The 27,167-nt window shown below is 39.4% G+C and overlaps 7 protein-coding genes across 13 annotated transcripts; 2 read left to right on the top strand and 5 right to left on the bottom strand.

Annotated features, from left to right (window-relative positions):
* Positions 1-116: 116 nt before the first annotated feature.
* Positions 117-13,750, top strand: cup. Its single transcript, XM_032438016.2, has 7 exons — positions 117-285; positions 344-832; positions 1,495-2,409; positions 5,181-5,789; positions 5,988-6,924; positions 6,982-7,884; positions 13,499-13,750. The coding sequence occupies exons 2-7, from the start codon at positions 347-349 to the stop codon at positions 13,510-13,512; spliced, it is 3,864 nt and encodes a 1,287-aa protein (XP_032293907.1). The 5' UTR covers positions 117-285; positions 344-346; the 3' UTR covers positions 13,513-13,750.
* Galt (Galactose-1-phosphate uridylyltransferase) lies at positions 3,171-4,561 on the bottom strand. The gene is made up of 3 exons (XM_002052436.4): positions 4,400-4,561; positions 3,943-4,318; positions 3,171-3,877 (listed from the first exon to the last, which is right to left on the bottom strand). Exons 1-3 carry the CDS (start codon positions 4,416-4,418, stop codon positions 3,220-3,222), a joined length of 1,053 nt encoding a protein of 350 aa, XP_002052472.1. The 5' UTR covers positions 4,419-4,561; the 3' UTR covers positions 3,171-3,219.
* On the bottom strand, positions 10,931-12,554 carry Spn27A (Serpin 27A). The gene has a single exon (XM_002052437.4). The coding sequence runs from the start codon at positions 12,373-12,375 to the stop codon at positions 11,005-11,007; it is 1,371 nt and encodes a 456-aa protein (XP_002052473.2). The 5' UTR covers positions 12,376-12,554; the 3' UTR covers positions 10,931-11,004.
* On the top strand, positions 13,278-13,811 carry LOC26530569 (uncharacterized). Its single transcript, XM_015173343.3, has 2 exons — positions 13,278-13,420; positions 13,499-13,811. The coding sequence occupies exon 2, from the start codon at positions 13,499-13,501 to the stop codon at positions 13,682-13,684; it is 186 nt and encodes a 61-aa protein (XP_015028829.1). The 5' UTR covers positions 13,278-13,420; the 3' UTR covers positions 13,685-13,811.
* Positions 13,812-14,073: 262 nt separating this feature from the next.
* Positions 14,074-16,309, bottom strand: cort (Cdc20/fizzy protein cortex). Its single transcript, XM_002052438.4, has 7 exons — positions 16,175-16,309; positions 15,985-16,113; positions 15,703-15,931; positions 15,454-15,636; positions 14,672-15,049; positions 14,460-14,609; positions 14,074-14,402 (listed from the first exon to the last, which is right to left on the bottom strand). The coding sequence occupies exons 1-7, from the start codon at positions 16,307-16,309 to the stop codon at positions 14,143-14,145; spliced, it is 1,464 nt and encodes a 487-aa protein (XP_002052474.2). The 3' UTR covers positions 14,074-14,142.
* A 55-nt stretch (positions 16,310-16,364) lies between these two features.
* Nse1 (Non-SMC element 1) lies at positions 16,365-17,471 on the bottom strand. The gene is made up of 2 exons (XM_002052439.4): positions 16,617-17,471; positions 16,365-16,506 (listed from the first exon to the last, which is right to left on the bottom strand). The coding sequence occupies exon 1, from the start codon at positions 17,341-17,343 to the stop codon at positions 16,645-16,647; it is 699 nt and encodes a 232-aa protein (XP_002052475.1). The 5' UTR covers positions 17,344-17,471; the 3' UTR covers positions 16,365-16,506; positions 16,617-16,644.
* A 633-nt stretch (positions 17,472-18,104) lies between these two features.
* On the bottom strand, positions 18,105-27,057 carry Nhe3 (Na[+]/H[+] hydrogen exchanger 3). Of its 7 annotated transcripts, none has more exons than XM_070208893.1 (15): positions 26,724-27,057; positions 26,381-26,667; positions 24,230-24,354; positions 23,957-24,145; positions 23,603-23,892; positions 23,263-23,409; positions 22,873-23,176; positions 22,698-22,809; positions 22,485-22,638; positions 22,366-22,417; positions 21,177-21,212; positions 20,726-20,904; positions 20,557-20,665; positions 20,373-20,489; positions 18,105-18,314 (listed from the first exon to the last, which is right to left on the bottom strand). In XM_070208893.1, the coding sequence occupies exons 2-15, from the start codon at positions 26,655-26,657 to the stop codon at positions 18,237-18,239; spliced, it is 2,169 nt and encodes a 722-aa protein (XP_070064994.1). In that variant the 5' UTR covers positions 26,658-26,667; positions 26,724-27,057; the 3' UTR covers positions 18,105-18,236. The 7 variants fall into 7 exon arrangements, with proteins under 7 accessions (XP_070064994.1, XP_070064996.1, XP_070064998.1 ...); XM_070208898.1 differs by lacking the exon at positions 18,105-18,314 and adding an exon at positions 18,593-18,874 and having other exon boundaries at positions 26,724-27,056; XM_070208899.1 differs by lacking the exon at positions 18,105-18,314 and adding an exon at positions 19,020-19,041 and having other exon boundaries at positions 26,724-27,056.
* Between the last annotated feature and the right edge of the window lie 110 nt (positions 27,058-27,167).

The following is a 27,167-nucleotide window of genomic DNA, read 5'->3' as shown; positions in this document are numbered from 1 at the left end:
AAATTACATGATACTTGTGTTATCGATAGTTGGATAAGCGCAATGAAAAGTTGTGAACTTGCTTACATGGTTTTCTATTGGTTCAATAAATGAGTTCAATTCACCCACACATGCACAACACACATTTGCATCCATGAGCAGGCGCACGATTGAAAAGACAAAATAACGGCATCTACGAACTCGCCATAAACGTGATTTCATTTTGCAATATATAAAGTTACACTTTGCATTAAAATTTTAAAGTGCTTGTTTTTTTTTTTAACCAATAAAAATAATTAAATTATTGTAAGTACAACCAAGGTATACGAATAACACATGCAAATTATTATTCGCAACCTAACAGAAAATGTCGACTAGTGCAAAGCAAATGCTCGAAGCAGAAGTGATCAAAGAAGAAAATGGCGCTGGCGCTTTAGAACCAAAGCAATCACCAAAGGAGCAACGCAAAAGCAAGCGAAAACATTACCTTTCAATGGATAATGAAGGTGCTGACCGTGCAGATGCTGATTTCGATGCCCAACAAGTGCTAACACCTGTTGAGAAAGCGAAATTCGCAATGCCTCCACCGCCGCCACCATCCACACCAGTTCAAACTCCACAGCCAACGTCGGCGGCAATCGCCGCAGCGCCCGACACTGAGGATGACGAGGCGAATTCGGAAAAATGGGAAGATCCTTGTGCGCCACCACCGCCGCCCCCATTGCCCAACAATGCATTGGCAACTGGTCAGGGCTATGCCAAACTGACCGCCATTAAGTTAAAAGACGCTCTGGAGGAGGCCATTACAAAAATGGAGATCCACAAGCGAGAGCAGCACCGGGCGAATTTCGATGTGAGTTAAAAAAAAAAAACACAGCTGCTTCACTTTACAGTTATGTGCCTACAGTGGGCTTTCGCTAAAATAGGCGGAATAACATATTCAAAAGGGTTGCAAAAAAATGAGGAAAAAACTAGTTTTTTTATACAAAAGAATTTCCTATTTAGAGCTTTTAGGGTGAAAATTTGGATTTCTGTATAGGAATAGTTCAAATCTTGACTACAAAATGGAAGAAGTTTTTTTTTTTTTTTGGGTTTCATTTAAAGTTTAAAAGTCTACTTCAACTTATAGAAAAAACACCTTGTCGGATTCAAGTTCGACAAAAATAGCATGCCATTTTTTTAAAGTTAATTATTTTTTTTTTTTTAACTTTTCATATACTGAGAAAGTAATCAAAATTTATTAAGTGTGTTGAATTTTATTTTGCTAACTACCTACAATAGTCAATGTTCTCTGATTGGGCTGCAAAAACAGCATACCGACCGCATACTGTACATTTGTTTGACATTATAAATTATTGTTTTGGAAATGACATTGAAATTTACGTGTTTGACTTTTCGCTAATACATTCTTGTGGAAAAATTTCGCTAGTATCGATAATTTGTGCTTTTTCTTTTGTTTATTTTGCTACACTTACACTCCAATTACATTATCATTGTCATTGTTTTGGCCAACAGTCCGTACCAAATATGTTGGATGAATTGAAAACCGATGCTGTCCAAATGTCGCCTACATGTTCAGTTAAAAGTACTATCAATCCGTCCACACAAGCCATTATCGTGCATCCGAAGTGCAACAAGCCCGCTGTCATACGCAAACTGGAAAGAAAGATGAAAGTTGGCAAATTGCTGGCCAAGCAACGTCAAGCTCCGCATGCGGTCATATCCAAAGAGGCCATACCCTTGCCACCAGCAGGAACAGGAACAGCAGCAACAGCAGGGATTGCTCATGATGATGAAAGCCAGGGTTTAATGACTTTGCAGGTGCTGTCGGCACGCGCCTCCACGCCTTATACTCAGCCAACGAGCCTGTTGTCCTGTGACTTGCACCTGAGCCCGCCACCAAATGATGCCAAGACAGCTGCCAAAAAATCGCTGCCTCAGATGGCGTTACCACAACAACAACAGGCGGCAACACAAAAAACACGCAGCATCTCGGCAACAGCTGTCTCGGGCAGTCTGCGTCTGCCCAAGCTACGCAACACACAATCGGCTGTGATATTACCCAGTCCCAAAATGGATACACCCATGCAGCATTATACGCGTCAGCATTTGTTGGATATACGGAATTCAATGGTACATGCACTCATGCATCGCTCCAAGGAGTCTCTGACCTTTACTATGCCGCGCATCGCCACCTGCGATGACATTGAACTGGAGGGTCGACTGCGCCGCATGAATCTATGGCGAAACGTGGACTCGGCACCCAATGCTCGCAACGGCAACAGCTTTAAACCACGTGTAAATCTCCATAATGCCAACGGCAGCAACGAGTGCATGCCCGCCTTCTATAAGAATAAAAATAAACAACAGTTGATCACCGATGAGTCCATCATACAGAGCCAGCCGCCACAACCGCAGCAGGATTTTCAGGTAAGCACTGCACTCATTTTTATATACATGACATATACATAAAGATAATCAGATTAATTAGCACCAGACTAGCCGGGCTATATACTCTTATATATAGTATAGTAGACAGGCTAGTCTAATGCCCCCTAATCTGATTGAATTCCGATAAGGCTTGCTATTTGCGCTAATCTATTCTACGTTACCTTAACCAAAGGTAATCAAGAGAGCCTGAATAATATACTAATTTTTACCTTTGCGAAAAAGAGCACCCCATTGAAAAGAATTTAGACAACTCTAAAATGAACCTTAATAATTTTTAAAAAATTATGTTCTGTGGGGTATTACAATATTTTGAGTAGAGATCTTTTTTTTAGTGCAACAATTTGTAGAATCAAATGCATTAGGAAAACTTGCATGAAAATCGATCCGTAACTTTAGAGAATCGAAGGTGCATCTTTTGATTCACTTCTTATTTTTCTTCTTATTCCTTTTTCTATTTTCGTATTTATAGAATAAAAATCGCCATTTGTTCTTTATTAGAATTTCGTCATATAGTTTTGGTTTCTAGTTTAGAGGAATAGAACCTGAAATATGAACCTCGAGCGTTAGAATTTCTCTATATATACATATGTTGGCGCATTTTGGAATGACATAGCCAATATCAGAGGGAAGCAAATTGTGTGTATATATATACACCTATTGTTTCATAATTAGACAAAAACGTAATCTAAAGCGCGCCTGAAAGTTTCCTAATTGCTTGATTACAGGTATAGCTTAGCATGTTGTTTACAATTAAAATTCGTTTTTATTGGCCGCCTCTAGCTCTAGGAATCATTTGCTCAGATAGTGCTGTGTGCCGTCCACTTGTCGCAGCCGCTGGGCGGCCTGCTCCGCCGTTAAATCCCGCTGTGCCATCGCCAACAGCTCAAATCCGACCATAAATTTGCGCACCGTGGCAGAGCGCAACAGCGGCGGATAGTAAATGGCGTGCAGTGTCCAGTGGGCGCTTGAGGCGTGCGCATGCTCTGGGCCCGTGGGCGCACCGTGCCAGCCCATCGAATACGGAAATGAACATTTGAATAGATTATCATATTTGGTGGTCAGCTCCTTGATGGTAAACGCCAGATTGTGACGCTGGCCGTTGGTCAGATCATTGATGCGCTTGTTGTTGTTGCGCGATATTAGCATCGTTTCAAAAGGCCATGTAGCCCAGTAGGGCACCACGACCAGCCAATCGGGATTCTCAATAACAATGCGTTCCCTGCGCTGCAATTCGCGTTCCACATAGTCGCCCAGCATTGGCCGGTCATGGGTGGCGTAGTAGGCGCGAAGTCGTTCCTGCTTCAGCTGTGGCTCTGTGGGCAGAAACGAACATGACCAGATTTGGCAATGCGGATGCGGATTCGAGCAGCCCATGGTGGAGCCTTTGTTCTCAAATATCTGCACCCAGGCGTACTTGGGGCTCAGCTCGTTAAATTGTTTGATCCATCTGTAATTGAATTACGAATATAAATCGATATGCTATTATCGATAGCCAGCTTATCGATAACTCACTCGTCAATAACAGCGCCAATTTCCGTTGCGCTCATGGTTGGCAAGGTTAAATTCGATTTGGGATGGAAACACATAACGCGACAATTGCCACGCGCTGGCGCTGCCTGAAACAGCGGATCATCGCTTGCCGGCGGCGAGGGCACCTGTTCCAACAGTGCGGGAAAATCATTATCAAAAACATAGGTGCTCTCATAGCGTTCGGTTATAATGCCATTGGGTCGTTTAACGCCCGGGCAGAGAGGATTATTGGGATCAAATTCGGGTTGTACATTTAGCTGCGGCTTCTCCTCCTGACCCGACCAGGGTCTCTGCATGCGATGCGGACTCACAAGCACCCACTGTCCATTCAATGGATTCAGTCGGCGATGTTGGTGCTCTAAAAATATATATATGAATTTATTTATGTGTACAATTAAATGCAATTACATAGATTAGCAGTGCGCCGCGTCGCTCTTACCGCTGGCCACAAACTGCATCTTGTCACTGAGCCTAAAAACGTTGCTATCACTGCATTTACCTACTGCGTAGGATTAGTGTTGTGTGTTTGTAATGGCTGCCGCTTACAGTTATCTGTCTGTCGCTCGCTCGCTCGCTCGATCGATGGAGTCCACGGGACAGCGCAATGTCAACTGGCGCTGGCACCGTTTTAGTTTTTGTTTTTGTTTTTGTACATTTCCGACTAGCGTTTTATACTATACTTACATACATACAAATGTATTTGTTTTTCGCCAAGCACAATTTTCATTTTGCTCACTCTCCCTTTTGTTTTTGCGCTCATCGCTTAGCACGCACATTCGCTAGTTTACTTGACGGTTTATCAGCTTACGCTTGCAATCTCTCTCACAGCTGGTACTGTAAATATACCAATGCATATGTATGTATATGTGTGTGTGTTGTGTGCCAATATGTGAGAGCTTTACTGGCGCCAGCCGCTAGCGATGTGCCATACCCGCGATTAACGGTGAAAGTTACTTAACAGTTACACAGTTTCTGCATATAAATATTATGCGTTGTTCATATATATGTGTGTGTGTAGATATGTATATGTATGTATGAAGATTTATACGTAAATTCAATCGTGTGGTATATATGTACATATATATATGTGCATACATTGTATCTTTAGCTGGACAATTTATTTTATTTTACATACATAAATGCAAATAAGGTTATGTTAGCTATCTATGTATGAACATATAATTACATCCTTTATATACCTTTATTACTCGCTTTCGCAGGATCCGGCTATTGTTAATCAAAGACGCATCGGCAGCGGACGTCTATCGCATACGAAATGGTCTTACAACAACAACGACTACAAGTCCGTGCAATCGTACAACAACAACAATAATCATCAGCTGAAAGCCATAGGAAAATCTCACATGGATGATATAGAGCATCATAACAAAAACTCCAGCAATATGACGGTGTTAAAGTTCTTTGATAATGGCGAGATCAGCAGTACGCAATTGAATGGCACAAAGCAGTCGAGTGGCCGACCAAATACGCCCATAATGGGCATGTCCAACAACAATCGGTCGGAAAACGAAAGCTTGAAATCAAATGAATCCGTCGAGGATCTGAATCGAGCCAACGAGAATTACGTAAAGCGTGTCATGTCTGGCTTTTTGGTCGTCTCCAAGCCAAAATCTCGCGATTCGGAGGAGCGACACTATCGTCGCTATAGAAACCAAAATGAGGAGCCGGAGTGGTTTAGCTGTGGTCCCACCTCAAGACTCGATACAATCGAATTATGTGGCTTTGATGAGGATGAGGAGAAAATGCTCAAAGAGGGAAAACACGCCACCAACGATGCAAATAGAGAACCCATCATGCAAAAGCACAAAGTAAGCAACAACATAACAAAATTAACTTAATGCAACTATAGACAAATGGGAATATAAATGGTTATAAGGGAAATGCATAGATTATGAGAATCGCAAAGTGGGGCGCTAATTTAGTTGTCATTGCTTGTACTTAAGATGTATATTGTTTACATAATTAACTGACGTATCTTACTTTGTTTTGATGTCTCCTCTTCCCAGATCGAACATAGCAAATACAAATGGCAACATCCTGACACTATTGGCCGCAGCACAAGCAGCAGCAACGGCAACATTGCCGGTAAATTTATGCCAAAGAGCGACAGCAATAACAACAACAATGCATCGGAGAACATGAACAAAGTGAACTCAAGTGAGCATCCGCAGCAGCAGCAGCAGCTACAAAAGGATGAGAAACGATATGGCAATCGTGCGCCACAGTTTAATAGCTTCAATCACAATCAAAAGACATTTGATAATAATAGCTATGCACGCACCGAAGTCAATTATCAGCAGAAACATCAACAACAGCAGCAGCAACAGCAGCAGCAGCATGCGTCAAACACAAACAACAACAATTCAAAATTCATGTCCTTTTTTGCACGCGAACGTCAGGAGAAGAATGGCTCATCCTCATCACTGAATGAGTTCTTTAAGCAGGCCATGAGCCAGACCAACATTGGCAACAACAATAACAACAACAACAATATCTGCAACCAGAACTTGGAGCAGCCCAAAAGCCTCGGTTATGTTAATCAAATGCCATCCGTTGATCAGCTCGAAGCCAAATGGCGTCGCAATTCGCTTGGTAATATGAACGATGTACCAGCTGCAGGAGCAGGAGCAGGAATAGCAGCCCAGCCTATCAACAATAACATAAACAATAAACAATCAGATAGTTTCCAAAAATTAATTGGTGCTCTAAATGGTGCCAAACCGCAAATAGTGCCGCCCCAGCTGCCGGCACAGCAGCCGCCAGTCGGCAACGATGCCATCTCCAATTTTATTATACAACAGCAACAATATCAGCAGCAACAGCAGAAGCAACACGTGCTCATCCAACAGCAGCAACAGCAGACCGCCTTTCTGGCCAGCCTTCAGCTGAAGGCCATACTGGGACGCGCCGATACGCAACTGTTGTTACTCCGTCTGACCAAAGGTATGTACGGACGAAGTCTAAATTGAAAGATCTTATAATAAGTTTATGTTGTTACAGGTGAAATTTCTAAGCATGGACTGCTGGTGCAGTTGGCCAATCCGCGCTTAACCAACATGGATCGCGAGGCTATAACGGCTGTGCTGCAGTTCACCAATACGCAGCAGCAGCAACAACAGCACCAACAGCAGCTGGAGATGCTATCGAGTACAGTGATTGCCAGTCAGCTACAGAATCTACACAATTTGGCCATTGTCCAGCAGACGCTTGCCGCGCGGCAGCAGCAGCAGCAGCTACAACAGCAGCAGCAGCAGCAGCAGCAACAACAGCAGCAAGCGCTTCCGCAGCAACTATCACAGGAGGATCTGCAGGCGCATGCCAACACCATAATGCGCAATGCGGTCATGAAGCGCAAAATGGAGGAGCAGACCTCAAAGCTGCTCAACATGAATGCCGCCGCAGCGGGCAAACAGCAGCCCATGCAGCAGCAGCAAGTGCGCGGCCAATTGCCGGCCATGCATGGGGCACGAACTGGACGCCAGGAGACATCTTCAAATGCATTGCTGAATTCGCTTATCGCTGGCAAAAACCATTCGGCAGCTAACGGGATCATGATGCAATCCCAACAGCAGCAACAGCAGCCAGTTGTTGCCGCCAATTCACGGCATACTGACGCAGCTCTGCGTTTCGCAGAAAACGCAAATTTGCAAATTGGTGAATTGGCCCAGCCTGCGGGACAGTATCAATCATATGCACAGACACAACAACAGCAACATCTGCAATACGCAGCACAGCAAATGCGCCAACAACAAAACAATCAGAACAACAACAATAATAGCAACAATAACAATAATATCAACAACAACAACAACAACAACATTAACGTAAACACAAATAATTTTAACAAACCTCAAATTCAATCACAGCAGCCGATGGCAATGCTCACCAGCGGCAGCGGCGGAGGTGAGTACAAAATTCATTTATAAATCATTTTTGATGCTCGTCTATCTATCTATCTATTCATATTTCTTGCCCATCTATCTCACACATAATTTATTTCACGTAATTGTATTTTACTGTAGAACGTGAGCGTTAACCGCAATGTCTAAATATTGTATATGTTATTTTTATATATGATCAGGTTTCAATTTTAGCTATATTCTTGACTCGTGTGCCAGGCTTTGGGTTTTTCTCAGCGACATTTTTCAAGATAGATGCAAAGCTAATTAAACGAGAAATTCTTTTCTTATAGATCTTCGGAAATTGTGTTATATTTCAATTTAGGAAATTTGAACTAGGAAATTCTTCTTCTTTTCGTCTTACATAAATGAAATATGTATTTTATGCGAAAACCTAATCCAGAGCAGGGAAATGGGGATAATATATATTCGGTAATATATAATATATATAGGAGAGGAAAATAATTGGGAAAATAAGGTTCATTTAAATTTAGTTCCTATGAATATGAAGGCCCATGAAAACTTCTTTTATGACGGTTGTGTTTTAAAATCAACTTGCGGTGATTTTTTGTCAATGAGAACACGTTCAGGTCATAAAGTCTGAAATATATAAGTGAAAGCACGAATTCGGCCTTTACAAATGCATAAGTAAATATATTTTGTAAATATATTTTTGTATATGTTTCTGAGCCATGAATCAGTTGACACAAAGTGAATGAATGCAGTTTATTTATATTTGCAATGCTTTTAAGTCCCGTATTTGATGTGACTCAAGTACAAATTTTCAAGACCTGGACAAATCTTTTATCTTATCACCATATTTGTTTATGAGACTTTGAGAGATATTCCTATAAAATTTCATCAATGGCTGCAGATTGATTAATTGGAGTATAAATGTTAAATGAAACCTAAATTCAATCTCGTTTGCTTTTGCTACCAGATCGTTTCATAAACATTTATTATTAAACTCTGATTATGAAGCCGGGTTGAGGCGTGATTCGACAAATTTGAGCTAATTTGACTTTGATTAAAACCAAAAAGACAACAAATTCTCGTTGATCAACTTCCTATTTAAACTTGTTTTGAAAGATGAGAAGTTTAACCGAAGCTCTGTTAGGGAATAAATAAAATAAATGACATATTTTTTTATGTTGGAATAGGATTAAGAAATTTTAGAGAGTATTACAACCCCAAACTATAAATAACTTTGATCCATATGAGGCAGATGCTAATTTTGGATAAATATAAAATGTAGCCCGCATATTGTAGTATGAAAATATGCACGGTTAGCAATATTTTCAGTACAACGGCCAATTGTCAATAAAAGAAGAAAAAGTTAATTATTTAATTAAAATTTAAAGGGCTGACTCCATATCAAATCATATAACATATCAGTTGAGCTCTCCCATAACATTTGTTATGCATAGAACCTGTTTTTAATATTTAACTCTTACTTTTCTAAACCCTAAGCACATCGATTCATCTATAAATATGTTCGCCCGTATAAGATATACTCACACATTGATATATTTGAGTAGATTTCACGATCGCTCGTCGAAATAGAATGCGATGATAAGAATGTTAATACATTGAGAAAATATTTATTCACGTCTCTGTGTAGATTAGGTGTTGTTGAAGCAACTTGTTTTAGCGCAAAAAGTTTCATCTTTGATCTTAAGTTTCTAGCGTGACTAAGATTGGAAGAAGAAAGAAATATTGCCAGCGAGGAAGGAATGCTCACAAATTGTTATCAAAGGATAAAGTTGTCAACTATAACCCTCAATTATAGACCAGTATAAGAATTAGAAAGTACAATTTTTATAGAAGTTATTCTATAAAGTCGAAAGTGAAAACTGGGCTGGGAAGAAATCTAACAAAAACTAACGAGGCGGAGGTTGCCGGCTCGAATCCACCAGCCATATTTAAAATGGATCGCCCTTTGGATTGAAGATTAAGAAGATTTTTTTAGTAGAGTTAATTGTTCGTAGTATGAGGAGCCGAGTTTGTATGGATAAGACTGTACAAAACAAATTAATGAGTACCTAAAATATCTATTTTGACAAATTTTTAGGGCTGGCAAATGTAACACCTTCTGGTATTTGTGGCAATGCTATTTGCTTTTGACATTAAGACAAACTCATTATTGGTATTGATCTGAAATTTTGTTCAATTAGGTTTTTTTTTTTTTTTACTTGGGGATCGTGCAATGACTCGGCCAATTGTTTTGCCTGGTGTCAATAAGACCCCACTCTCGTGAGTCATGTGCGCCGCCTAAGTGGGTTTTCAGGTGTTTGTACCTATTTGCATATATGTATTTGTGCTCGCACATACATATCTCATAAGTCTAGAGGCGCATTTGTAGATCGACGGCTCTGGAATTTCCATGCCCTACAGCACATACGTCTTCATCAGTTAAGTTAGTTGCTTGCGATATTGCAATCGAGTGTGGGGCGTGACTAAGTAATACAAGGCTATTCGTACTACTCCTAAGACAACAAAACGACTACGAGCTATCAGCGCATTATCAGCTTATAATTATTAATCAAAAGCGAACTGAGCTTCGGTTTGCTTACATACAATCTCGAATACCCTAACACATTTAGCAATTATTTTATAATTTAATACAAAAATGATCGAAAGGGATTTTTGTGTGTATTTATAAGAGTTTTGCGGATTTTCCAACTACATTAAATTTAATATTCTGCATTTAACAATTTCAATGCAAGTGTCATATATTTTCTTCAATAATCTATCAAAATTGTTTTTATATATTTAATGTTTTGACCAATTATAGAAATTATTCGTAATATGTTCATTGCGTTTTTCGAAATGTTCTGAGCTTTGTCTTTTCCTGATAATACCACAATATAGTATTAGTTTTAGTTTAATCAGGATATATTTCAAGTAACCACTCACTCTTCACACGCTGTGTGACAAAATCATAATATACCATGCTATAGGGTATAATACTGGGACAGTCTCTGTAAAAATACAAATATGACGGATCATGCCATCTTCACATAACACTAACAATTACAAAATGATCGTCGTACATTATAGTTTTTGTGTTTATTGATTGTGTTACTCTAGAATCAAATCGTTATGTCTATTGTCTAGCGTCGTCTTAGCAGGGCTGGTGCACCTTGCCGGCGAACAGAATGTTGCCGGTGGCCTCCTCCTCGATGAAGAAGACAAACGGGCGGTTCACATTGAACTCGACAATGGTCTGGGAGCTGCCGAACTTGTTCTCGATCTCGACGACGGTGGCGGCATATGCCTCTGTGCCCTGCTCGTTGACATCGATGCCGGCCTTTTGCAATATATTCGATACCTTCACCTTGCCGGCAACGTCGGCGCCGCGCGTTAGACCCGGCAGCGAGGCGCTGTCCTCGAATATCTCACGTACGCCCAGCTGCTGGAGCGTATCCTTAAAGCTGCGCTTGTAGTCGAACTGGAATTTGGGCAGCGTCACCTTGACTTTGAGCTCCTCCATCGCCCATTGGGCGCTCTTGACTTCATCATTCTCCAGCGCGTGCAGCAGATCATAGATGCCGTCCATGGCATGTGGCAGGAGCACAAACATCGAATTCTTGCCCTTGTACGGCAGACGCAGTATCTGTGCCTTCATCTTGTCCGAGTTGTGGTAGTAGAAATAGTCCGTTTGCTCCATATACTGAACACGCGTCTGGGCATCTCTGGTGCGAAAGAAGGCGCCCTCGTATGTATTGTAGAATTGTCGGCGCCACAAGCCCTTAAAGTAGATCAAATTGGTCAGCAGCATAACGCTGTGCTGTATGGTCTCGGGTGTGACCAGGTTGCTCAATCGTCCATTTGTCACATTATTTGCCCACACGTTGATGGCAAAGGCCGCCGCTGGCGCATTGCCAAAGTCCAGAGCCTCGATTTCGCTGTCATAGAAATGCTTCAGTGTGGCCGTAAACTTTTGCTGCGTCTCGATGAAGCTGTCGGTGAAGAGTTTGGTGCGCACATTCAGTGTGTTGTGCAGCTGGTTCTCCTTCTTGAACGAGTTGAGCGTCTTGCGATAGAACTCACGCACATTGTTCGCCGATCTGATGTCTGTCTGTGTGCTTATCAGCTCTTGCTGTGTCTGTGTATTGGTGCCAGCGGCCTCCGAGAGCAGAGCCAGCACCAATTTAACAGAAAACGGCGATATGATGACATTATTCTGTTGCTCCGTATCGTTGAGCAGCACCGTCTTCAACAGCTGCCACGAGAAATTGTCATGCGAATCACTGCGAAACGGCACAAATGTGTCGAGGTCATCGTAGGATGCAGCCGGCGGCATTGTTGGAGCAATCGCAGCCGTCCCGCTGGCTGGCACCTTATCGGTGCGCGTCTCGAACACGCCCGTCGGCGTCGTCAATGTGGGTATATTGTTGCCATTGGCATGCCTCGTTGCGCCAATCAACAACAGCATCAGCAATGGCAGCCACATATTATAGCTTTTCATTAGGTTTGTGTACATTTTTATCATAAATTTTCTTTGGGCGCACTTTAAATTTGTTGTGTGTATGTATACGCTTATTTTTTTTTTTTTGTTCTTGTTGTATGTTTTCACTCCTTTTCGCAGCAGCAGTAGAATAGCTTAAAGCGCAACTTGGCGCTCACAGCAAAATGATGGAGAACCGTTTGGCGCGCGGTTCCAACTGAGAGTGACTCAAAGCTCGCTGCGAGCAGGCCATTTTAAAAACCAGCTTAGTGTTTGACAACGATATGGTTGTTGTTGTTGTAGTTGTTTTTAATGCTGCTGCGCGGCTTCTGTTTTCGCTCTGCTGCTTTAAAGGGAGTCCCAATCTGACAGCAATGTACGTCACAATCTTACGCGCTCTCTCTCTCTCTCTCTATCTCTTTATTCTGATGCTGATCATTTAACCGTTGATTAATGTGTAAATATACACATGAGTGCTTAGATAAACCTGATGGGTGATAAAATTCTTGTAGCTCAAAAGGAAATCCGCATAAATTCCAAATACGTCAATAAATGAAAAGTTAAAAAACCCAAAATTAAGAAATAAACATCGATTAAGCGGCGCTCTCCGAAACACACATGCATGCGCAAACAACTATACATAGTTATGTATGTTTGAGTGTGTGAGTGTATTTTAATGCTCATTTTTAAACAGTTATTAACGCTGCACATTACCTAACGGATGTCTAATTGCTGACGTACATTTTGCATCTGGCAACTCCAAACGAACAGTGTTGCAAAACTTCATATACAATCAAACAGCTGTTTTCACACGCACACTTTCGTTGTTTGACCTGATCTGATGTAACACAGGCACCGGCTATTAAAATCTGTGGGATTCATAGCAAACCAAATTTTGTTTTGCAATGCAAATACGTCGTCCTCGTGGTGTTACAGTAACTCAGTTAATGGTTGTAACCGCAGTTGGTTTTCTGGGCGGTGTTTACATTTGGCAGCCACTAATATTGAAATTTAAAAACGAAAATAAGCCTGACAACAGCGAAGCGCCAGCGCCAGCAACAACAACAACAGCAACAAACTCCACAAAGTGGTGCGATAGATTTTAGTTAAATGTACATTAAAAACAATTACTTTAATGCATTTCTTCTTTTACTTGCCCCAATTACAGATGAGCTTCATTAAACAATTTGCCTCAACGACTGTCGGCATGATGGCCATCGCCATCGGATCCACGGCTGTCGTATATTGCACCAATCGTTTTTTAATTAAACCGTATCAGAGTAAAAAGCAACGTTTGGAAGCCGAAGCCTGTGCGGAGTATATATTTCAGCAGGAATCCCAGAAGCGTGGATAGATCAAATAGATGGCACTTGTTAACTGTTCCAGATCTTTATAATAGTTTTTCCTATATTTACACATACATTTATAAATAGTAACGTAGATAATAGATTTCAATGGAAAAATAATTTGGGCACCTGAAATTTCGAACTTGTATATCTTCAATTTGCATTAGATTATCATCATATTGCCTTTTTTTTTACTAGCATACAACATTTGTCTTTTGCAATTTTTACGATCGGTGGATAATATTGTTAAACAACAAAAAAAAATAACAAAATACGCTTTAAGTTGAAGAACCATGGAATTTTAGTGGAAGATTTATGAAATGAATTGGAAAAATGAATGATTAACTGATAAGTACACGTATGTTTACAAATTTGAAATAAAAATAAAAACACAAAAACCAAGCCAACAAATAGTTTTCTAACTTTTAAAATATCAACATACAATTGGATAAAAAAAACTTTAAATTTATCTCAGAGACGAATAAAGTTCTAAAGCGCTACGCTTTGTATTCTTGCGCTCTGCTTTTTTCTCCAGCGCATCCAATTTGTCGGTGGGATAAAATTCCCAAACCGAGAAGGACTCATCGAGGCCAGCCGCGGCGAGCTTGGTGCCATCCGGACTCCACATCATAAACAGTGCTCCTCTGTCCTGATGCGTCAAAATATCAACAACACGGTTCAATGAGGCAAGCACCAAGATCTCACAGCACGGACAACCGTTCTCATCTGGAAAATGTTGGTTTTCAAATAAAAGTATACTTCGAAATTGGCGCGTAATCTTACCACGTCTATAAATGTTGACCAGCAACTCGCCCGTGATCTTACTAAAGTTGATCGAGTTGATTAAAATCTTCTCATCTCCACGCTGATAATAGGCAACAATTTCACGGCGCGGCACATGGAATATGTAAATGGACGAGCGTCGTTTTTCCGCTGCGTAAAAGGTTTACATTTTCGGATTATAAGTTCATTATCAATGCAATGTTACTACTCACAAATGGCCAACTCCTTGGCCAGCCATGGATGCCAATCGAAGACAATGCCGCCCGCCTTGGCGCCCAAACGCAAGATCACCTTATATAGCGAGCCATCGAATATGTATATATGACCCTGGACATCGGCTGTGGCCAAGTAGCGTCTCGTCGGCGAGAAGCGCATGCAACAGATTTTATTCGTATGCTTACGCAAGACGTGCTCTATGGTCATCGTCTGGAAGTTCAGCACCACAATCAAGCCGCATTTCATGCCGCAGACAATCTCATCTTTCGCCTCCATCCATTCAATGCAACATATCGACTCGAAAGATCTTGGCAGATATTTGCCATCGGCTACTAGAAACTCGTTTCGTGACTGCACTAGCCAAAGCTCTAAAACTGAACATTGAAAAGGACGTCAATTATTTCTGTTACAGATCTTAGAAATAAAAAAAATAAATAACATATATATATACTCTGGCATACAAAGTACAGATGTGACATCTATTTAAATACAAGCTCACACATCTGTCATAAATAACAAACTATAAAATATTAAGTTAAGGTAAGTATAATTTATCATATAGCAAATCGAACCAGTTGAGCCCTGAGTTCCATAAACCAAACTTTATGTGAAAAGGACTAAACATTTCAGGAACTTTCTGCATAGAAACTAAGCGACAAAATATACGATCGATCGCTAGCATAAAGATGCTTTATACAATTGGAGGAGGTAGTCCTCTTACGATATGAATAGCATACCCAAGGTACAAGACATATCCAGGTATTATAAATATACGTACCGGGATTTTCACCATCCATACAGCCAATGGCAAGGTATCTGCCATTTGGCGAATATTTGACGGCACTTGTCCGCTCCACATTGAATATCATGCTGGTATCATTCTGATTCCGCCAGATGATCAGGTTTTCGCCAAAGGAAAGGGCCATTTGGCCGTTAGTCGACCAGTCCATCATATTATGATCTGAAATGGAATGGATGGGTGAGATATGTGTTTTCAAACTGAGTCGGATACGGCTCGTCTTCATACCGAACGATGTGCACAGCTCGGGCATTTCGTTGGTGGCCGTGGGAAACGCCATCGGGCGGATGCGTGGCTGGCAGGGCCAATCTCTGTCCGTTTTCGGCTTGCGCGTCTTGGAGTATTTGCTGTGCATATTGCTGAACTGGAGCAAACGACCCTCATGTATATTAAATACATTGTTTATGGCGGACACGAAGCTGCCCTGGCGCCAATAGCTCGACGATTGTGTTAGATTCTGAAAAGAAAAAGATGTTAAGGCAAATGCTTTTGCTATTTGCGAGTGCTCACCATTTTCAGAAGATCCTGCTCTTTCGTCTTGCCCAGATATTTCAGATTGTAATCAATGCTCTCGGACTTGAAGCGTTTGGGTATGAATCGATCGCCGAAGCTGAATTCCGGGCTGGCATTTCGCTTGTTCTAGTTGAAGAATTGCAATTAAAAGTTGTGTCTTATCAGAGTCGTTTACCTGTCAATTCACCTGGTAGACTTCATGCTGCCAATCGATGCGACGCCCCTTCACAAAGGCGCGCACGTCTTTTTGGTCCATCAGATAATTTTTACTTAAACGTTCACACACATCCATAACGAAGACTAACATGCAACTGATGCACATTTTTTCTCAACGCCATATTTATCTTCGATTCTCTAAGTCTTCGATTTGCCTGCGAGTCAAATCTGATAAGCTTTGCCCAAGTAACTGTACTCGTTCTCTGCCAGTTTCTTTGAATACCCTGCCAGAGGGTATGCCGGACTTGTGAGCATGTTTATAAAAATATTTGCTTCGTTCAAGTTTCTCCTTCCACAGCATATCTATATATTATTTATTAAATTTTATTAGATAACAATTGTTTGGAAATGGCAGGCAGTTGATCTTAGTATTTAAAAATGAGTATTATTTTAAATTTTAAAAAAATACATACTCTATCTGTGAGTTCTCTTTGCAGATTATTATTGACTAAGCCGCGTGGCCCACTTGTTGCCACAGGTCGGGCAATTGGAGCGAGTACGCAAATACTTTCGTATGCAGTCCCTATGTATTTTCCTGCCACAATCGGAGCACTTGATGTCCCAGAGCACCAGCTGCTTGCAGAGAGCACACTCCTTTATCGTATCCGCGTAGTTGGAACGCAAATAGAACTCGAACTCGACGATGCTGCGCGGACCCAAATAGAGTCTGTCGTCGGCTTCGAGAAAGTAGCCCATCTCGGTCCAGAGTTGGAGCAGTGTCTGCATGCGCAGCTTCTTGGGCGGTTTCGTGGATCCCTTAAAGTCCAAGTCAGAATATGCCTCGTTCCACGCAATGTGGCAATCCTCCTGTTGACCCAATTTGTCCAATAGATTCGAGAAATACAGGCACTCCTCAGCTGTGAGTCCCGGATGATTCTGTTTATCGGGCGTTGCGTCCGTTATGGCAAACACCAAATACTCCTTGCCCGTTATGGGATGTTTCATGAAGCCCAACGATTGACTGAGCTCCTTTATAGTTCCTTCGATATCCTTAACGAATTCGTGCAGAGCCTCTTTTTTCGCGGGCTTTGTCACTTGATAATGCTCGCAGAGCGGAATCAATATCTTATCAATTTGATCATGATCAAGGCAGCTGTGATTTATGCAGGCGCGTAAAAATGCTCGCTTTACCATATCCATGTTGCTTTTTAACTAATAGTTTTCTATTTCGTAAACATTAGATTGTTCAATTGCAGACTTGTTAAACTACATAAATAAAGCGACGCGCCTAGCGAGGGCTGCAATAGTATCGATATGCAACTAGAATGCTGGCTAGCGACCAAAATATCTCGCATAGTTGCTTTTGCAATTTTTTATGTTATTATTAATCAAATTGTTAAATAAAAACTGAATTTTGTGGTGATTGTCTTTTAATATTTCTATATATCTTTCGCTTAACAGCAAGGTAACACAGCATGACGTTTTTGTTGGCAACTCTAGAAGGGAGATGCATACCAAGCTTAAGCGATAGGTAACTATCGGTCAGCTATTGCGTGGCGAAGGCGCAAAGTTTAAAATAAGACCAGGAAACGTAAGTACTTAAAAATTTCATGGAGGCACCACATTTCGATATTGTTGTAAAAAGCGCTTCGTAGTCATTTATTTTTTTGGTTTTATTGATTTGAAACTTACAAATTCATAGCACAACAATTAATATTTTCAATGTCTATAAGAGTTTTTCTTTAATTAAAATCAAGTATGTTTTAATAGTGTTTAATAGACAGAATATTGAATATTAAAACCGAATATTCTTACATTTGTGTATTTTTATCGTGCAAACACCGCGAATCACACATTAATATACATGAACAAAATATATATGTAAATGTTTTGCAAAATTTTGTATAATTTGAAAACGCAAATACATATCTAAAGCTGTTTAAAATATATTTATTTACACTAATTATTGTTCGGCAATTTTGAAAGCATTCTCTATGTGTTAATAGTATGTCAAAAGAAATGTAAGACTACCGTAAAAAAAAATCAAAATTGAAGGGGTTCTTCTTAATAGTTCTATAGTTTTTCTATAGTTCCTATAACTTCTTGCCATAAAATCCTAATAGCCTGATTCTCGTCGATACCGGACTTTGAACATGCTCCAGGATTTCCATCTAAACATTTGTGTTTTGGTACGATTTTGAAGAACAGTTTAATAATTTTTAAAATGTATATATATATATATATATATTCGATTTTCGGTGGCAATAAAATGTAGCAGCGGTTTCAAATAAAAAGAAAAAGGGGAATATAATAAAGCTATGAGTATTTTATTTAATATTAAAATTTTACACATTTTCAGATTTTTGTGTTTCCATGTTAATTACAGCTTAGGGTAAAATTATTTATATATCCCTTCATGGAAAAAAAGAAAAATAATTATTCTAGATAATTAAATAATATAAACAATTATGTAAATTTATTAAAAAAAAAAACACCTTAAAAGCAAGAATCAATATTTAACTTTTAACAAAAAGATCATTAAACTAACTCATTGACTGATAACTAGAATCCAAATCACAATGTCTTAAGAACTAAAACAAACAAAAGATTCCAAAATAAAAATCTAATTTGTACGCATTAAATTTGTTCACTTGAAATGAGACCAATTGCATAAATATGTATGTAGCAACAAATCAACTTAGATATGAACATTTCCATGTTCGGCTGTAACCTATAAGAAGAAATTTATAAACAAAATTCCAAGATGATTAACGTTTAAGAAAACGAATTAAAAACTATACTTGCATACGTAAATAAATACTTATTACGAATATAAGCAGAATAAATGAAAATGAACCTATAATTTGTATACTTACATGGTTAGTCGCATGTTAGGTTCTAAGAAATTAGATTGTGAGATACATAAACATAAATAATAATTATAAAATACGGAAAAAAAGCCTCTTCAATTATTGTGCTTGTGCCTTAAAAAGCTAACAATACGTATAAATTCCCAAGTCAACCGAAAGGTAATTGGGGAAAATACCCTCAACCGGTTTTGTTCTCATATAATAAGTATTTGTGCGATCGGACAGGCCGACAACATGCGAACGTTTATCACGGGGTGTTACCAAGTCTTGTTATTTGCCTAGTTGTCAGTAATGTTCGTTAAATAAACAAACTGAAAGAACACAACTAAAAATTGGACAAATTGCAAAAGCATAAGAATCGAAACATTTGATTAATAGACAAATCGTATCATTTGTTCTGTTAAATTCGTTTAAAGGTTAATAAATACGTTTCGTTTTCGAGAGATTACATAAAATTATTAGTAACCAAGCTGAGTTCGTTTGCAATGTGATTAGTTTCATTTAATATATTTGACTATTGTTTTTAATTAGTATGTTTAGAGTTGATGCAATGTGTGTTTGTTGTTGTTTCATTTGGAGAAGGAGGAGCAGATGGGAACCCGTTAAAATCGAATAATTAAATGGTTAAAGGTCCGCATGAGTTGTTTATTTGTTAGATGATTTGAGGAAAGATAGAAAGAAAGATGCCGCAGGCAGCAAATAAATAAATTATTATTTTCGCTGAGAAAGTTACATTTTGCATTTTGTTTTTTGTTTGTACTTATATATTTTTTTTTTGTTAGCCATGCAGTTAAATAGTATGTAATATTAACAAAAATAATATACAGTAAATATATATAATAATATATAGATTAGGACTAGAAATCGCTTGGCGTATTTAAATAATACATAATTATTAAATTATAATTAACAACACAATAATAATGGGTTACAAAATAAAAAATTGCTTTTTAAAACGTTTCTTGTTTGGTTGTTTGTACAAAATTAACAGTTAAATCATTATAATTAAAAAGTTAACGAATCACAATTTTGTTATGCTACATAAACAATACATACATACATATAAATAAATATATTTATATATATATATATGTATATATTTTTATGCATAGTAAGTAATTGTTGCAGTTGGTTGTATAAGTTTCGATATAAATCTCGCTTATAACAATGCGTCTACTTGGCCAAAATATCTAGTTAGATATTGTTGTTCTTCGGTTTTTGTTTTGTTTTGTTTTGTTTTGTTATTGGTTTGGTTAGTTGCTCTTTCTACATGGTATAAGTCTTTGGTTTGGTGCTTCATTCAAGATTTCTGTAGCTAGCAAGTAGGTTCTGAGTATCGCCCATGTACCGAATACTTACACGATTTATCGAGTTGCGACGCCCTACGCCGAGGCCATCCTGGCTGAGCCCATTGCCAGTATCATTGTCAATGCAAATGTCCGAGTCGGAGTCGACTCGCCGAAACTCGCTGCCATCCTGTAAAGCAAAGGTATGTGCAAAGTTCAGCGCTGATTGCGACAACTATTCAGGTTCTACCACGTACCTGCGTCAGCTGCTGCGTGGTGGTCAACAGTCTGGCAATGGGATTACAGCAAACCGGCAGCGTCTCCAGCAGCGTGGGCCTGGAGTGCGTCAGCAGCGGCTTCATGTATCTGTGAATAAGCCAAGCTTGTACTTCTACCCAACGATAGTTGACCTTATTTGCAACTTACTTTGTGTCAAAGTTGCCCCAAATCCGCGCCAAAATCGCCTTCTCATGGCTGTTGCGTCGCCGTCCGCCAGCTGCTATTGTTGCAGTCGCCGCATTGCCATCCAGCGGCGTATCCAGATTCGAGTCGGCGCCGCTTGAAAGGCGTGTCTTGCCACGCCCACCGCCACCGCCTTCCACGTCCTGCAAATAGCCATCAGACTGAACAAATTTCAACGAGACAAGATTAGCGCTTTGTGTATGTGTATAAATGTGTTTTACTAAAAGTACCAGCACCAACAAAAAAAAAAAGCCTATAAAAAACTTAAATCAACTAAAAAAAAAATTGAAAAACTTAATACTATAAATGTGTGTGTGTGTGCTTGTGTGTGTTGGTGTATGTGTTATTTGCGAACAAAGGACGAGGAAGAAGCACACATAAATTGGCAATTGAATGGAATTATTTGTCAACGTACCGGAGCCGAATGTGAATTATCCATGGAATTGTAAACCTTTTTTTTTTGTTTGTTTGTTTTGATAGATGGAAAATGGCGTGAATTGCGCAAAATAGTACAAAATAAATAGGTTAGAGAATACGTTTTTCATGTATGACCAAAAACAGAATCAGAAAATGCATTTCAAATCAAAGCAAATGCCCCTCAGTTTGCGATTAAACTACTCGAAAATTCTAATATGTAGAAGAGAGATCTCTTTTGAGGAACAGGCCCGTTGGCCATCGGAAAATTGTATCTAGGTTTTTGCCCAACTTTAAACGGTTGCGCTGGGCGAGACCCCGGAGCATAACGGTTTCTGTGACTCCAGCTTTTCCCTTTCTATTTAAAAAGTCGAAAATAGCCTTGTGCATTGGGATCTGAAGATATATGGATTCGGTTCATGTCCTAGTTATAATGAATTTTTAAAATATAAACTTAAATATAAAACAACAACAACCCAATCTGAAATAAAAGCATTTTGATTGGAAATTAAAATGCCCGAACCCGAATTGTTATTCAACAAATACACATTATTTCAATATTTATACTTTCTAATTGCGCTTTTAAATGTGTTCTGTGCCATATTAAAATTTAACTCATCGATAAAGAAAATTAAGAAACTATAAGATGAATTGCAATTGAAATAATGTTAATATAATAAACTAAAGTTTTAAATTTGGAAACGTAAACATAAAATACGACAAGCCAAGGCGGGGGGTAAAAATAGGATTAGGGCATATAGAAATTAAATTAAAAGAAATAGCACTGGCTCAACCCCTAAGCCGAACCACAGACAATTACAAGAATATGGATTTGCAGTCAGGCTTAGATGAGGGACAAGTTCTTGACCCAAAGTCGTAATTCATAGAATCTTATATTTGTGAATTTCTCTATTTCCCTAGTCAATTGCAGCGGATGCCAATAAATGATACTAATTTGCCATGAAATATGCTCGAAATGAAAAAGGAATTGCCTCCGAATTTCGCTTCAGACCACAATACTAAGAGATTATGACAATGAACCGGCTCAATATATTGTTATATTAATTGTTATTCAACTAACTAAAATAGAAGCTTTTTATCAACAGATTCCCCAAACTAAATTAAGTAGCTCTTATATAAAATGATATCAAATCGAGTGAACTGATTGTCTGTGGAAAGTAAATACTCACACTGTGAACCTGATAGTTATTCAATTGTTCAGTCTCATCATCGACGCCAACGCTGCAATCAGGAATTGTCTATTGAGCAATTATTGATTTTTTTTTAATTGAGGAATCATTGAACTCACGGTATTTTCAACCAGTTGAGAAAAAAGTTAGCCGCGCCGCCCTGTATAATGACCGTAAAGATGACAATCAGCGATGTGGCTGTCAACATGGTCTGGCGCGCATCGGACACAGTATTTCGAATGGCCAAGGCAAAGGACATGGCGCCACGTAAGCCTAATAAAAACAAATGAACAATTAAACACTGAGGAGATTGGAATTCCGCGCGAAAGTACCAGCAAAGAATAGCATGTGCTGGAAATTAGATGAGATTTTTGGTTTGCGTTTAATGTTCAGCAGCCAGGACAAAGGATAGACATTAACAGCACGTCCCAATGCGGCGCAAATCTATAAAAAAAAAAATGTAATCTGTTAGTTGACAAATTAATATAATTTTGAATACGAACTTACAAAAGCGGTTATTATGAAGCCAGCATCGAAATGATGTTTGGGGAATGTAAACATCGAGACGCCAATGTACGAGAATATAAAGTTCTCGGCCAGAAAGTTGAGCAGCTCAAAGATCTGTTTGGTGCGCTGTCGCGAGTCCTCGGACAAATTGTTGTAGGTGTAGTGAGCCTGGCAGATGCCACAAAACAATACGGCCACCACGCCGGTCAACTCCGTGGCCTCGGCCAGCAGAAATGTGCTGTAGCTCATGAGCACAAACAGCGCCGACTCCAGCAGCGGGAAATCACGAACGCGCGTAAACTTGGTCAAGTGTGGCAGGAGTTAAGAAACCAAAATGGACTAAACCTATACATATAACAATTAATAGTATTTGTGTTATGTTTCAAAAAGGATATCAATGCTGTAAAACAGCCCATGACGGCGCCAATTAGCAGCGACAAGAAGAAGATACAGAAAAAGTCGCTCAGCGAGCGAAGAAACGCCGTCGTCTCAAATTCTCCAGTATTCGAATAATGCTCGCCGTAGTTTTGTATGGCACTGAAAATATATATAAACGATAAAACAAAAGGTTGGCAAAAACAATTTGCTTGAAGTTTTAATACTATGCGGGCCTGCAGTACAGAAATTATTATTACCATTGCAAATTGTTATAATAATAATGGTATATAGTGCATCAAATATAGCTAACATATATTAGAAGCATGGCTGACATCGTTTATAATAAGCTTACCCGCTCAAGACAATGGCAACGGCATCGTTCAACACGGATTCGCCAAATACAAGCGCATAGAGATTAACATCGACGTGCAGATCATGGAATATGGCCAGTATGGTGAGCGGATCTGTGGGCGATATCAGTGCCCCGAAATACAGTGTGTCCAGAAATGTGAAACTGCTGCTCAAGTAATTTGGCATCAGCTTAACACAGCCGTACATCACGCCACCGATTAGGAACGCGGACAAGGTGGTGCCCACAATGGCAAAAGTCAGAATGGCGCCCAAATTGCGGAAAAAGTATTTCTGCAAAAAGAAAATATACGTAAATCAGTTGGATATATTTGTGCATTCATTTAAATTGAATAACCTTTTTTAAGCTGTAGCCAGCATAAAATATAATGGGCGGTAAGATGATATTGAAGAAGACCTCCGGATCGAATGTGGCCTTCAAATCAATTTCATTCTCCTCGATATCGTAGACCTGTCCACGAAACACGTAAGCATATGTCTTCACGCCCTCCGGCAGCTTTGTGGCGTTTGTCTGATTAACCGGATACTGAGCAAAACAAAAGCAAACAAATTCAATTACAATTGACTTAAATTGCATAGGCAAACGGCGTGTATCTGCAACTGCACTCACCTTAAACCACAGTGTGTCCGGTGGCAATTTGGCATTGTATGTGGGTATACCCTGCGGCTCCACCTGCATGTGCACCAGCGTGGTATTTGTGCCAGCATATCGTATGATGGCACCAACAATTAAGCCTGCAATTGAATAGACAATTAATCACGATGCGGATATAACGAAGAGATCGACGAAAATATATCAAGTTGAACATATATCTATGAATATGGCATACATGTTGCAAAATGTCATCTATAAGGTTGAGAAATGTCGGAGAATATAGAGGTATTCCACTTTTCGTGGCATCATTTTGCAATTAGTTTTAAATACTTTTCAATGCAAAATGGTGAGTTTTATTATTTCTCAAAGTGGGCAAATAAATATATAGTCAACCCATTCAATATCTTAAAAAAAATGTTCAATTAGCAACTACAGATTATAAGCAAAATGAGAATATGCATAGAAATAGACTTAGTTCAACTGAAACGGGCACAATCGAAAGGTCCACATCCAAATCGATTCAAAAGTGTTTTTTTTTTCCAGCTGTTGCCTGACCTATCGCAAAGCCCGTTTTGAAAAATGACTAATGAATGGGCAGGCGGGCGGTTGGTCGGTCGGTCTGTGTTGTCGTCTGAGCTGCCAGTCTGCCAAGTCTGATAAGATCGTGTAAAACAACTGTGGAACAAGAAATACTTGACATGTTGACTCATTCTCGGTGAAAACAAGAGAATGCTTATCAGCCAGCCAAACAGTTGGCGGGTGCCTTGCGTGGTATCTGCATATTGTGTTGTTGGATTTTTATTAATTTATTTGGCCAGCACATTTCAATGGCAATCAGATTTGGGTTTTTATTGGAGCTTACGCCAATTTAGATACACTCTCTAATTAGCATATTTCATTATTTTCATTGCATGCGACAAGAAAAAAAAAAGAAATACTAACGCCTGGCATGGACAAATCACGTGGCCATATAGAAGCTCCCTAATTAGCTTTAGAATTGCGCTCGTGAAATTTACAACTAAACTTAGCAAGTATTTGATTTACCGTATCGTTGGCATCGATGACAGAGTTTATTCAAAAACTCAAGCTAAACGCTATAAAAACGATTGAGGGAAAACCCAAAGCGAACAACAAATGCGATTGTGAGGCAACTGTTTGTATACAGTGAGGATTCGGTAGAGTGAATTGCTTTTGCTCAATTAATTATTATTGCAAAGCAGCATGCCTAATTAAATGTATATCTAAGATCAAAAGACCTCAATTAAATCTCTGGCATGCTGTGTTATTTTAGCAGTGAATAATTTAAGCTTAAATTTTCCATTTGTTTAGATAGTAAATATTAGAAAAATGTTTGATCAAAGAGCTGTATTTCAACATTATTAAATGAGCTCAATATGAAAAGTTCTCTTTGTAAAAAGCATAGAAATTCATCTAATCTATAATTCAACTTGTAATTAAATTCACATAAACAAAGATGCAATAAAAATAATATTATTTGCAATTGGATTATTGTGCTCATTCAAAAATGCACTTGTAAACTTTATAGCAACTGATTCATAAGTTTATGGCGCTATAAAATCAGCAGCAACTTTGATTTTCCGTTATGTAGCTTAGCGAATGTGCACTGTTATAAAAATATGCACACAAATATGCATATCTTTGCGTTTTATAATTGATAATAATATTGTTCTTAGGAATAAACAGAAGTAATGTGTAATCAGAGTCTCCAAATACAGGTTCGTATAACATCAACCCGTTTATTTGTACAATATGCGGGCCTTGAAAGCTTTACTGTTCCGATTACAGAGGCCAGTTTTGTTTTTATGTTTTATAGGAGGTGGGGGAGGGGGGGTGGGGGGTGTGGTTCTGTGCACACTAGGTGTAAAAATACGTATTTGAATACATTTATATTTATTTATATACATATACATATATATATATGTATATGTATATATCTATGTGTACGTGAGGTATGTTGCGAATGCAAAAGAAACCAAGAGGCGACAATAAAAGCTGCAATTGGCAATGACAGGGTCAAAATGACGACGCGGCGAAAAGGGGAACATGACGAAATCAAGAATGAATGATAATTTTAAAAGCCAACAAATGGCGTGTATAAAGATAAATAAGCCCAAGCTCGAGTGGCAGGTCGAGTGTTTTGCTTACCATAAATAACAGCCAATCCGGTCTCATGCAGCCAGGAAACGCGATGATGCTTGAATAGCCAAATGGTCAGCACTGTTAGCGCCAGCAGGAATACAAATACCAGCAAATCAAGACTTTGTATGCGATGATTGAGCGTCGCTTTCGCATCGAGCGTTATGTCCGTGTCGGCTGCACTGCAGCCAGCGATGAGGGCACAGACCGTGAGCAGCCGCAGCGAGCTTGGCCAACAGCAGCGTTCCACCTGGGTCCTCCTCACTGGGGCCGTGTGTGTGTGCATTTTGCACTTGCTGTGTGTAGGTGGAATGAAATTAATTGTACAATTGTACGTAAATTGAATGCATACAGTGGCAGCAGCAGCAGCAGCTGCTGGCAAAACAGCACACGAAAACTGAAATCGATTTTCGCGTTACGTTGTGCGCCGTAAATTGATTTGGCGCACAGCTTTCGCAGCTTGCGTTTGTGCTTGTCGGCACCTTTGCCCGCAGATTCGGTTGTTATTGCGCTTTTATTACATTAATTAACAAAATAATATTTTACACAATTGATTTTGTCACTAGAAGCATATATGTATATTTGAAATTATGCTCGCCTCTTATACACTCTTATACTACTAATAGCTACGCTGTGCAGAGCAGACAGTTTCCTTTGAAGTCTGGTGCTTGGACTGCTGCTGCTGCTGCTCGCAGCTGTTTATGTGGTTATCGATAACTAACGATGTTTCGCAAGCGATTGTCAGTGTTGTGAAACATCACGAATACCATTTTTTCCTTTTTGTTGTGATTAGCAA

Source organism: Drosophila virilis, chromosome 4 (genome assembly GCF_030788295.1).
Source record: "Drosophila virilis strain 15010-1051.87 chromosome 4, Dvir_AGI_RSII-ME, whole genome shotgun sequence".
Lineage (NCBI taxonomy): Eukaryota > Metazoa > Arthropoda > Insecta > Diptera > Drosophilidae > Drosophila > Drosophila virilis.
The sequence above is the reverse complement of the archived record's forward strand: the minus strand, read 5'-3'. Positions and strand labels throughout refer to the sequence as shown.